Source organism: Dipodomys merriami, unplaced genomic scaffold (assembly GCF_024711535.1).
Source record: "Dipodomys merriami isolate MVZ:Mamm:240054 unplaced genomic scaffold, mDipMer1.0.p SCAF_10, whole genome shotgun sequence".
Lineage (NCBI taxonomy): Eukaryota > Metazoa > Chordata > Mammalia > Rodentia > Heteromyidae > Dipodomys > Dipodomys merriami.
The window spans coordinates 634994-648447 of NW_027202271.1; the positions used below are offsets into that span (position 1 = coordinate 634994).

Sequence of the window (13454 nt, forward strand, 5' to 3'; positions counted from 1 at the left end):
TTTTTTTTGTCTATACTAGGGTTTGTAGCTCAGGGCCTTGCTCTTGCTAGGTTTGCACAATACCACTAAGCCATGCCTCCATCCCTGTTTCTCACTGGCTAGTTTTAGGATAGAATCTTGTTTCCTGTTCTAGAGCACTTGAGCTCTGATCTTATGTTTCTGTGCTAACTGGGTCATAGACACTTGCCACTATGTCTACCTGCCCTTCTATGGAGACAGTGCCGCAGGGACTTCTTTTCAGGCTCCACAGTACTCTCAATCTGAGCCTCTCATAGAGCTTGGGATGACAGGTGCATGCTACTGTGTTCTGTTGTGGGTTGAGAAGGAGTCCTTTTTTGTTTGCTTTGGTCGTTAGTTGCAGTGTTCTCATTTTTTACCTTCCAAGTACCTAAGATTGTAGACAGACTTGAGCCAGTGATATTTAGCTTGCACTGTGTGGATTCTTAAAAAGAAAAAAGCTACTGCAAATGAAAACTTTTTTTTCTATATCAACTCTATATTTTTGACTAGGTTTTCTGAAATTCAGTTATAACACTATACACTTCTTGGTGTCAATGCAGACCCTTTAATCAGGAGCTCAGTCCAATATATTACCCTCTGTCTTCAGCCAACATACTCAAATAGTCCCCAGGTCATTTACATGTATAATTATTTACTACTCAGTGTTAATGCAAATGTAGTCATTATATACTCTTTGTAACTAGATTGACAATAATAATATTTGAATTTAGCCATATATTTTTAGTACAATAAGATTTTAATAGTTTACCTGCCTCAGTTCTTTAGAGAGTGTATATCTTTTTTTATCTTATGTAAAAAGTTTTTTTTAAAGTCTCATGCAGATTCAAAAATGTGAGTTGGTCTTGATTCATACCTACCCAGTTGGTGAGGACAGCCTTGTATCTGATCGTCCTAAAAAAGAAGTAAGTGTGGATAAGTGTTGGATGAGAAGATTATTATGGATTGTTATTAATGAATGTGGGGAAAACAGCATTAAAACGATCACATTGTCAATATTTTCTGCAAAATTTTCAAGGCAAACCTTTATGGCATACATCTCTGTTGGCACATAAGACTTACATTTGGAGATTTGCTCTGCTTCCCTAATGCTTATTTTAATGAAATGTTGTAGTAAACCTATGAGTTTGTGTTCTTCCTAAGTACTTTAGTGAACTTTAGTTACTTTAATAACTACTTTTATTATATGAAAATCTCTTTACCTTACTAGAAAAAGAATATACTCTAATAAAACTATACTTTGGTTACAAAGAAACTAATTTTGCCCATTTAGGGATGGTGAATAGACAAAACATATTTCCAACATTTACTATTTGCATGATAAATAAATTAATAATTATAAAGCAAAAAATTATTTTCTTGATTGTTTTGGGGGTTTTGTTTGTTTTTTTGCCAGTTCTGGGGCTTGAACTCAGGGCATGGGCACTGTCCCTAAGCTTCTTTTTGCTCAAGGTTAGCACTCTACCACTTGAGCCACAATGCCATTTCTGCCTTTTTCTCTTTATGTAGTACTGAGGAATTGAAATGAATGCTAGGCAAGCACTCTACCACTAAGCCACATTCCCAGCCCAATTCTGTTGATTGTTAATTACCTTCTTCTCATGTCTGATGAGTTATCTTTCTTGGATACTTTTCTGTAGTTGTCCCCTGTTTTAACCAGTGAAGTTCACAGTGTTCGGGCAGGACGGCATCTTGCTACTAAATTGAATATTTTAGTACAGCAGCATTTCGACTTGGCTTCAACTACAATCACAAATATTCCCATGAAGGTAGGTGGTTCTGTTTCCTGTTACTTTGAAAGCTTTGCTTTGCTCTTAAAATATTTGTTTGACCTGTCATACTCATTTTAATTTAATCTTTACTTTTTCTCTTTACTTTTATATTTTTTGTTTTGCTAGCCCACATTCAGTGTCTGTGACCAGGTCAGTAAATACTGAAAATCCACAAGAAAGGATCACAGAACAAAATGCTATACTTTTATTTCAGCTACAAACATGTAAAATAAAGAACAGTTGTGTTCTTGTTATTTTCATTAAAATATAGCCTGTATTTTAAATTCTTTTTCTGTGATTCTTTTTCTGAGGCATTAGATTTTATGTACTTACTGTATTCTAGTGAATCTTTCTGAAACTTTTGTTTATAACTAGGGAAGAAGTCATAGCTTCCAATTGGTTTATTTTATAGTTGAAAAACAAGAGATGCAAGTACTATGATTTAACTAACAGATTTTCTTAGGAATCTATTGATTCCTGTTTACTTGCATTATATTAAGTTGTCTATTGTCACAGTGCTTGGCCATTGTAAGGTGTTAGAGTTGTTACTGAGTTGAATTGAATTTAACTATTGATTATACTCAAAATATAGAGTAGTCATTATACCTAAGCATTCACACTGATTTTGTTATACTACAGTTTCAGTTTAGGAGAGGTGGACAGGATGTTTCTGTGCAGTCAAATCTGGCCCTAAACTAATGATCTTCCCATCTCAGCTTTCTGAGGATAGTAATTATAGCTATGTGCCACAACACTTGGCCTCAGTTTGTTTGTTTTGGCATTAGTTATCAACATTCAGTTTTATGGGAAATATACTTCTTTCATTATTAGTTTCCTCCTAATTCTATAGGCTAGTTTCTTATTACAAATCTTAGGCTTGCCAGGCTCTGGTGGCGCACGCCTGTAATCCTAGCTATTCAGGAGGCTGAAATAGGATCGATGTTCAAAGCCAGCTCAGGCAGGAAAATCCATGACTCTTATCTCCAATTAACTCCCAGAAAAATGGGAGTGGAGCTGTGGCTCAATGTGGTAGAGCTCTAGCCTTGTGAAAAAGAGCTCAGGGACGGTGCTCAGGCCATGAGTTCAAGCTCTACAACAATAACAACAGAAAGACTCACAGTGTGAGTCTCCCTAATGTAGAAGCAATTGACAAATAACATAAATGTACTTTAGTAGAGAGTTTTATAAGAAAATTACTATGAGTGTACTGATGACTTGCTTATTGTAACTGACATTTGTTTGCTTCTGGTGTGGTATCTTTGGCCTTTGTCCATTTAGGTAAATAGTGGTCAAGTTCTTATTTATTATGTGAAAACAAGATGACTTATTTATTAGTTTGTATTTGCTATTTTAAATGACATGTTCATTAATTTACTGTAGATATTTAAAGATGCTTTTTCTCTTTTAACCATGATTTCACTTTCAGTTTATACAAATTATTTTCATTTTCTTATTTTGTGAAAAAATATGTTAATGGGTAGAAAAGAAACTCCAAAATTTCTATATTCACTGTTACATAGTTACATAAGAAATCTGTTAGCTTATTCTGTTGTATCTTTCAGTAGACAAATTACTGAAATAATTACCATTATTTTAGCTCGCTGTGGTTGAGTGTATTTGACTTCAGTTTAAACCAAAAAGCAAGATGAATAGTTAATTTCTTCATTTTGTAATCAAAACCAAGTTTTTGTGAATGTTTTAAATTTTGCTTGAAGGAAGAACAACATGCTAACACATCTGCCAATTATGATGTGGAACTGCTTCATCACAAGGATGCACATGTAGATTTCCTGAAGAGTGGTGAGTCATGGGAAAGAACTATTTTGAGTTTCTTTGTTTTATTTTCTCTTTAGTTTTAAAAAATTATCTTTAAGTAGTTGTACAGAGGGGTTTTAGAGTTCAAGATGTCTGTTTATGAGTATAATGCATCTTGATCAATATCACCCCTTTTATCATTCTCCCCCATCTTATTTGGCCCTACCCAGTCTCTATTTTTGTAGTTCCATTTTCACATATGTATAGTGAATATTGTGATTGCATTTCTCCACCCTTCCTCCTCTATTTGTATAATCCCCACCCTCTTGACCTCAAACCCCTTTACATCACCAGTTCTAACTGCTTGGTGTTCATTTTGTTAAACTGTAAGCTGGCAAACCTGTGTGTGTCTTTTTTTTTTTTTTTTCGGTTGATTGTGGGGCCTGAACTCTAGGCCTGGGCACTGTCCCTCAGCTCTTTTGCTCAAGGCTAGTGCTCTACCACTTGAGCCACAGCACCACTTCTGGCTTTTTCTGCTTATGTGGTGCTAAGAAGTCGAACCCAGGGCCTCATGCATGCATGGCAAGCACTCTACCACTGAGCCACCTTCCTAGCCCCTCTCTGTGTGTGTTTTGAGTTCACATTTGACGCTTATAAATTAGCTTCTAATCTAGCTCAAGTGGTAGAGTGAGCTAGCCTTGAATTATAAATAGCCTTGAATTATAAATACTTCATCCAGTCCTAATATTCAAGGCAATTTTGAGATTTGAAGGTTATTTTCAAAAACCTTTAAGCCTTAATATTTGGCTGAATTCTTTACAATGATTTTTATGTAAATAGGAGCTGTCAGAGAATTAAATGATTGACTTTGGTCATGTGGTATGTGTTTGTTCTGAAGAGAGATAGTGATGGACCTTAGATATGCTTGTGATATATCTCAGAAATCTTTTTTTTTGGGGGGGGGGGAGGGTCCGGTCATGGTGCCTGAACTCTGGGCCTGAGCGCTGTCCCTCAGCTCTTCAGCTCAAGGCTAACGCTCTACCACTTGAGCACAGCGCCACTTCCGGCTTTTTTCTTTTTTCTTTTTTTTTTTTTTTAATTTAATTTTATTTTATTTGAGAACATACTGTACAGAGGGGCTACAATTACATGGGCAGGATAATGCATACATTTCTTACCAAGCATTGCAGCCTCCTCCTTTGTTTACCCTTCACCTCCCTTCCCCGCCTCTCCCCTCCCCCCACCCAATTATACCCCCCTCCCCCCCACACCGACATTGTAAAGTTGGTTTTGACATGACATTTTGTACTTCTCATTGTTGCAACAGGTCCACCTGAATCCTTAAACGACTTGTTTGTCCCCATCTCCTCCACATGTTATACTGACATCAAATATAGTGAAAGCGGGGGTTACACTGTGGGGGAGGGACATACAAAGCAACCAAGAAATAATCTTATAAATGCGTTAGAAACACATGCATGAAAGAAACGAAAACATTAAAATACATATTTAAGGGTTCATTTTCCTAACATCACATTATCTGACCTTTTCCGCTTGACTCATACCTATACTAGATATTGCAAATAAGGGAAACCATGGGACCTATGTTTCTTTGGGCCTGGCTTACTTCACTTAACATAATTTTTTCCAAACCTTTCCATTTCCTAACAAATGGGGAAATGTCATTCTTTCTGATGGAGGCATAGAATTCCATTGTGTATATATACCACATTTTCTTGATCCATTCATCTACTGAGGGGCATCTGGGTTGGTTCCATATCTTAGCTATGGTAAATAATGCTGCAATAAACATAGTTGTGCTGGTAGCTTTAGTGTGGTCTTGTTTGTAAACATTTGGGTAAATGCCCAAAAGTGGGATTGCTGGATCATAGGGGAGATCTATGTGAAGTCTTTTGAGGAACCTCCATACTGCTTTCCAAAGTGGTTGAACAAGTTTACATTCCCACCAACAATGAAGGAAGGTTCCTTTCTGTCCACATCCCCTCCAGCATCTGTTGTTAGAGTTCTTGATTTTTGCTGTTCTAACTGGAGTGAGGTGATATCTCAATGTTGTTTTGATTTGCATTTCTTTTATGGCTAGGGATGTTGAACATTTCTTCATGTGTCTATTGGCCATCCTTCTTTCTTCTTCAGAGAAGCTTCTCTTTAAGTCTTTCGCCCACTTATTTATTGGGCAGTTGTTTCTTTGAGGATTTGTTGTTGGGTGGTTTAATTTTTTGAGTCCGGCTTTTTTCTTTTTTGCTTATGTGGTGCTGCAGAATCGAACCCAGGGCCTCAGGCATGCAAGGCAAGCGCTCTACCACTGAGCCACCTTCCCAGCCCCTATCTCAGAAATCTTGAAGTTCACCTACTAGTTTTAACAGAAGCAAAAATTATTGTGATAAATATATATTAATGTTTAACAAAAGAATGTGGAAAACATTTTGAAAATGTAGTTCATGGAAATTGCTGAGGACCTGTGAGGCGGTTTAATCAATTTTGAAAACATATCCTTAGAAATAAAAATTATTTCTCTACACCTCAAAGTACAAGAGTGCTAGCTTTAAGCAAAAGAGTGTAGGGACAGTGCCCATGCCCCAAATTCAATTCCCAGGACCAGCAGAGAAAGAGAGAGAGAGAGGGAGAGAGGGAGGGAAGGAGGGAGGGAGGGAGGGAGGGAGGGGGGAAGGGAAGGAGAGAAGGAGAGAGAGAGAGAGGAGAGAGGGAGAGAAAGGAGGTTATAATCTAAGGATCATGATTCCAAGCAAGCCGGGGCCGGAAAGTCTGTGAGACTCCCATCTCCAAGGAACTATTCAGAAAACGTTGGAAGTGGTACTGTAGGTCAAATGGTAGAGTGAGCTAGCCTTGAGCCAAAGAGCTCAGGGACAGTGCCCAGGCCCTGAGTTCAAGGACCGGCCCCCAGGACTGGCCCCCCAAAACAGAAAAAAAATATATTTATATATAATTTTTATTTTAGTATATATATATATATATATTTTTTTTTTTTTTCTAAAAGTCATGGTTCCCTTGGATGTAGTTGCATATGTTACAGCTAACACTGTAACATTCTGCAGCTTCAGGAACACAGGCAGCTGCATGTGGTTATTTACCTGTTTAAAGTCAGGGACAACTCAGTGAGCAGCAGGCCTATATCTCAGCCATTGGTTTCCCCAAAGCTCCAGATGTGTGTATTCTACTGTCTAATTGTATTTAATATGTCTTAGGCATCTAAAACTCAGCACTTCCAGAATAACGTGAGCTCTCTTCCTGGAACTGGTCTCCCTTCTTTGAGTGAATGACCCTCTTATCTTATACAGTACTATAGGGCAGAAGCCTCAAAATCATCTTTAAGACATCTGACTGGGTCTGGGAAGGTGGCTCAGTGGTAGAGCGCTTGCCTTGCATGCTTGAGGCCCTGGGTTTGATTCCTCAGCACCACATAAGCAAAAAGAAAAAAGCCAGAAATGGCGCTGTGGCTCAAGTGGTAGAGCTCTAGCCTTGAGCTGAAGAGCTGAGGGACAGCGCTCAGGCCCAGAGTTCAGGCCCACGATCGGACCCCCCCCCCAAAAAAAAAAAAAAGATATCTGACTGACCTTCATATTTAATTCATCATCACATTTTTTCCATTACGTATCTCTCCAAAAATACATGCCCATTTTTGTCTCCCCAATGAATCCTATTTTTACCTAGAATCTCATAGTAGCTTCCTAATTAGACCTTTTGTATCCAGTCTTCTACTTTCAGAACTCTAATCCTGACTATGTGTCCTTTAGCTTTTAAAATCCTCCAGTGGGCTGGGAATGTGGCTTAGTGGTAGAGTGCTTGCCAAGCATGCATGAAGCCATGGGTTCAATTCCTCAGAAACATGAAGTGGTGCTATGGCTCAAGGGGTAGAGTGCTAGCCTTGAGCAAAAGAAACTCAGGGACAGTGCCCAGCCCCTGAGTTCAAGCCCCAGGACTGACTAAATAAATAAATAAATAAATAAACCCACCAATGCTTTCTGCTGTTCCTAGGAAAGTCAAGACTGTTAGATGTCTTATAAGGCCATGTGTTGTCTGGCCCCTTATCTCATCTCACAGCTTTCTCCTCTGTGCCTACGCTTTGCGTACCTGTGTGGCTATATGCTCCCTTTGCCACAGAATCTTTAGTAGTCTGTTGTTCCTTTTGCCAGAATACCTTTGCCTCCCTTTCTTTAGTTAATGTCTATGCATCCTGTTAGAAGTCAGACCTATCTTTACTCCTCAAGAAAGCTTGTAGGAAATGGGTCAGATCTTTCTCTTAGACATATTCAAGACTTTGCACATATTCAAGACTTTGTTGGTTTTTTGCTCTATATGTGCTGTTATCACTGGAGGAATATCTATGAACTGTGCTTTACTTTGGTTTCCATGAAGAGCAGTCACAATTGTATTCTTTGTGTATTTGTTTCCTGGACCCTTTAGCTAATGTTGTTTCTAAATAGATTAAGAGTCAGTATAGTGAGTTGTGCATTTAAAATTTAAGTCTTCTCTGAGTACTGAGCCATGCTATTTCATTATTTAATGTTATAGTCAGGAAGAAATACTTGAAATTAAAAAAAATTGCTATTGACTGTCAGCATGGTAAAGTTAATGATTATTTTAATGAAAAAGTTGGAGGGGAATTATAACCTTTAGTCATAGTTAATATCCATGCTCTTTGGCATTTCTCATTTTTTGGGTTTTTTTTTTTTTGTTTTTGGTCCAGTCGTAGGGCCTGAACTCTGGGCCTGGGCGCTGTCCCTCAGCTCTTCAGCTCAAGGCTAGTGCTCTACCACTTGAGCCACAGTGCCACTTCTGGGTTTTTTTCTTTTTGCTTATGTGGTGCTGAGGAATCAAACCCAGGGCCTCAGGCATGCAAGGCAAGCGCTCTACCACTGAGCCACCTTCCCAGCCCTCTTGGGCATTTTTCTAGCACACTTTAAAAAAAAGAGGTTCTGGATGTGTTTCCTCTTTTTAAAAAATTATATAATTATTTATTACATATTTTTATTAAAAAGTTATATGAAATAATGGGTTTCTTTAGAACATTCCAAACATGCATATAATTTACTTTGATCTTATTTAGCCCTCATCCCCAGCCCTTGTGCTCCCTCCTTCATCCTTATTCCCTCCTCATAGTCCTCCATTTTGCTTAATATATGTAACTTTTGGATATAATATTAAACATATGATATTTATCATTGTAAGTCTTCATATAAATCATTTCATTTAAATGATGATTCATTTTTCTATAAATAGCATTCTTTTTTTTGGGGGGGGGGGCCTGGTCATGGGGTCTGAACTCTGGGCCTGGGTGCCATCCCTCAGTTCTTCAGCTCAAGGCTAACACTCTACCACTTGAGCCACAGTGCCACTTCCGGCTTTTTTTTTTTTCTGCTTATTTGGTGCTGAGGAATCGAACCCAGGGCCTCAAGCATGCAAGGCAAGCGCTCTCCCACTTAGACACCTTCCCAGCCCAATAACATTCTTCTTTATGTATGAATAATTCATTGTGTGTGTGACCTATGTACACATGAACATGTAATACATATGCACACATATATGTGTATATGTATTCATATTATCTGAATACTTCAGTATGTGTACATACTTGTCATGTTTTTTAATCCATTCATTAGTTAATGGATACTTAGGTTGATTCTATAACTTGGCAAATGTGAATAGTGCTGTTATGAATATGAATATACAGATACTTGTAATGAATGCTAACTTGCATTCCTTCACATATATGTCCAGGAATGTTTTTACTTTCTTGAGGAATCTCTATACTGATTTCCATAGTAGAACATTGTATAGTTTCTGGTTTTGTTTTGTTTCCTGCATTCTTTTCGGTTTTTTTTTTTTTTTTTTGGGTCCGGTTGTGGGCCTGAACTCTGGGCCTGGGCACTGTCCCTCAGCTCTTCAGCTCAAGGCTAGCACTCTACCACTTGAGCCACAGCGCCACTTCTGGCTTTTTTCCTTTTTGCTTATGCGGTGCTGGGGAATCGAACCCAGGGCCTCATGCATGCAAGGCAAGCGCTCTACCACTGAGCCACCTTCCAAGCCCCCTGTTTCCTGCATTCTTGTCAGCAGGGTTGTTTACCTGCCACCCTGTTGTGTGAGATGGAATTTTGTTGTTTGTTGATGCATATTTTCTTTATATCTATGGATGCTGAACATTTCTTAATGTGTTTTTTCCTCTTCTTTTTTTAAAAACATTTATTAGCCAGTTTAATAACTGGCTTATATTCTTAGGGAATTTAAACTTCTCAGCTCTTTATGTATTCTCAGTGTCAATCCCTTGTCAGATGAATACTTTGTAATGATTTTTCTTCCATTCTGTAGGTGGTTTCATCACCTAATATTTTCTTTAATGTACAGAAGCTTTTTCATTTTGATTCAGTCTCATTCATCAGGTTCTTGATCTTGTTTCTTGAGCTATTAGGTCGTGTTCAGAAGATAGTTGCCTTGCCTCTATTTTGAAGTGGTTTTTCTATATATTTTTCCTCTAGTAATTCAAGCCTTTTGGGGTTTTTTTTTTAATTGTGAAAATCTTTCGGATCTTATATTAAGGTTTATGATCCATTTTAGATTGTTTTGTGCAGAGTGAGAGATAAGGCTCTAGTTTTAGCCTTCTGCATGTGGTCATCTAATTTTCCCAGCACCATTTGTTGAAGAGGCTGTCTTTTTTTTCCTTTTTCATATTTTTTATTGTAAAGATACTATACAGAGGGGTTACAGTTGCATGAGTAAGGTAATGAGTATATTTTCTATCACACATTTTTACCCACTCCTTTTTCCCCTACTATCCTTTGTCTCCCCAACTCCCAGATTCCTCCCCCTCCCCAAGTTGTAAAGTTGGTTTTCTACATAGTGTCTTGTACGTCACATTCTTACAATGGGCCAACCTGTATCCTTGTTTCAGCATTTTGTTATTTCCCTTTTCCTCCCCAAATTAGAAAAATGTATTTACAAGATGCAGGGAAAGCTGGGCGCTGGTAGCTCACGCCTGTAATTCTAGCTACTCAGGAGGCTGAGATCTGAGGATCGTGGTTCAAAACCAGCCTGATAAGAAAAGTCCTTGAGACTTTTTTTTCCCTTCTAAAACATGCATTGTTTTTTATTGTGAAAATACCTACAGAGGGGTTACAATTACATGAGCAAGGTAATGAGTACACTTCTTATCAAGCATTGTTGCTTCCTCCTTTGTTTCCCCTTCCCATCCCTCCCTCTCCCCCTTCCCCCTGCCAAAGTTGTAAAGTTCTTTTCTTGACATAATGTCTTATACATCTCGTTGCACTGGGTCCACCTGTATCCCTATTTAAACAATTTGTTTTTTCCCTTCCCCTCCACAAATTATACCAACATCAAATATAGTGAAAACGGGTTATACCATGGGGGAGGGACATACAAAGCAACAAAGAAATACCTTATAGATATGTTAGAAACAATAGGAAGAAAGAAAAACCATTTGAGCCCTTATCTTGGGGTTAATTTCGCCTAACATCCATTTATCTGACCTTTTCTGCTTGTTTCAGACATATACTAGTTATTGCAAGTAAGGGAAACCATGGGCCTGGCTTACTTAATATAATTTTTTCCAGTGTCTCCATCAGAAAGAATGACATTCCCCCATTTGTTAGGAAATGGAAAGACGAGGCTGTCTTTTCTAAAGTATGTTTTTGGCACCTTTGTAAAGAATCCAGTGGTTGTAGCTGTATAGGCTTATTTCTGTATCATCTACTCAATATCATGGCGTTATGTGTCTGTTTTGTTACTAATATCATGTGGTTTTTGTTAATATTTATAAGTATGGCTCTAGCATAATTTGAGGTCAGGCATTATGATGCCTACAGAATTACTCTTTATGTTTAGGATTGCTTTGTTTAGGGTCTTTTGTGCTTCCTTTTGAATTTTTGGATTGCCTTTTTTGTTTCTGTGAAAAACGTTAGAGAGGTCTTTCCATCTTCTAATGTCTTCCTCAATTCTCAGTTTCTTTTTTTTAAGGCAAATATTTGACAACTGGAGCTGTGTCACTAGCACTGTTTTTAAAATAAGAGAATGAATGTCCTTTTCCTGTTACTGAATATAGAGGAAATACTTGCTTTTAGTTTGTGTCCATTTTTCTGAAAATGTCTTCAGTTTTTTAATGTTGGTTATGGGTTTATTATATCAAGCCTTTTTTTGTTTCTGTATTTCTTGTTCAGGGCTTTTGCCATGATGAGATGTTGGATTTTGTCAAAGACTTTGACCTGTTGAGATTATCATTATTTTTGTCTCAGATTGTATTTATGCCCTTAATGTTATTTATATTTTAAATTTGGTCTCAAAAATTTATTGAGAGTTTTGAATTTATTTTGTGTGTGTGTGTGTGTGTGTGTGTGCGTGTGTGTGCGTGTGTGTGCGTGTGTGTGCGTGCGCGCGCGAGCGAGTGTGTGTGTCCTTATCTGGTTTTGGTATCGGGGTCATATGGATTGATAGAATGAGTTTGGTAATGCTCCTTTCCTTTCTATTTTATACAGTAATCTGAGTAGTGTTAGTTGATATTTAAAGACTTGGTGGAAATCGGCAGTGACTTCATCCAGATCTGGGCTTTTCTTTATTGGGAGGCTATCCCTGTTCCCATCTCATTTCATTATAAATCTAGTCACTTTATATATCTTTGTGGGTTCAGTTGTGGTGGATCATATGTGTCTAGAAATTGATCTAATTTCTAGAATTTCTAACTTATAAATTATTTATAATTTTCCAAAATATTTTTTAAGTAGTTTTTTTTTTGGGGGGGGGGGTCCTGAACTCTGGGCCTGGCGCTGTCCCTCAGCTCTTCAGCTCAAGGCTAGCCCTCTACCACTTGAGCCACAGTGCCACTTCCGGCTTTTTTCTTTTTGCTTATGTGGTGCTGAGGAATTGAACCCAGGACCTCAGGCATGTAAGGCAAGCACTCTACCACTGAGCCACCTTCCCAGCCCTTTTTAAGTAGTTTTAAATGAGGTAACAATTTGGTAAGTCAGGTTGTAAGTACAGTGCACCTTGATCAGTGTCACTTCTTTCATCATTTGGCCCCATTTTTCCCCTTCCCATCCTGCCCTCAAGTTACATCGTTCAGTTTTTACATATTATACATTGAATATAATAACTGCATTTGCTCAAAATATTCTCTGATGGTCCTCTGGATTTCATGGATATTTGTTGTGATATCCCCATTCTCATGGCTTAATTTTATTAATTGGAGTCATATCCTTTTGCTTTTGCTAGTTTGGCTAAAAGCCATCAGTCTTGTTATTCTTTACCAAGAACCTGCTCTTTGCTTCATGATTATTTGCGTTACTCTTTTAGTCCCCATTTCATTGTTTTATTTTTCTTTTCTTAATTTTGAGGTTTGCTTGTTTTTTTTTTTTCTCAGTTCTTAAAATGTATCATTAGCCTTTTTATTTGAGATCTTTGTTTTCAGTGAAAGCACTGATAGCTATAAACTTCTTAAAACTGTCCTCCTTGCAACCCATAGTTTTTGGTATTTGGGAGTTTTGTGTGTGTGTATGTCAGTCAGTCCTGGGGCTTGAACTCAGAGCCTACTTACTGTTCCTGTGGGTTTTTTGCTGAAGGCTAGCACTTGAGCCAACAGCTCTGCTTTTGGCTTTTTTTTGCTGGTTATTTGGAGACAAGAGTCTCACATACTTTCCTGCCTAACCTGGTTTCAAACTGTGATCCTCAAATTTCAGCTTCCATTGTACCTTGGATTATAGGCAAAAGCCACTAGCACCCTGTTTGTCTGGTATTTTGGACTTTTCCCCACAGTCCTGGGGCTTGAACTCAGGGCCTAGGCACTGTCCCTAAGCTGCTTTTGCTCAAGGGTAGTGCTCTCCGACTTGAGCCACAGCGCCACTTCTGGGTTTCTCAGGATGGTTTAAA

General features: G+C 38.2%; 1 protein-coding gene across 4 annotated transcripts in view; it reads left to right on the forward strand.

Annotated features, from left to right (window-relative positions):
- Positions 1-13454, forward strand: part of Ints13 (integrator complex subunit 13) — a 54857-nt gene that overhangs the window by 10909 nt on the left and 30494 nt on the right. For all 4 annotated transcript variants that reach the window (XM_070038019.1, XM_070038015.1, XM_070038004.1 and 1 more), the window contains 3 exons: positions 833-923; positions 1659-1787; positions 3506-3590. In XM_070038019.1, coding sequence (XP_069894120.1) covers positions 833-923; positions 1659-1787; positions 3506-3590 — 305 coding nt within the window. The remainder of the gene's footprint in view (positions 1-832; positions 924-1658; positions 1788-3505; positions 3591-13454) is intronic.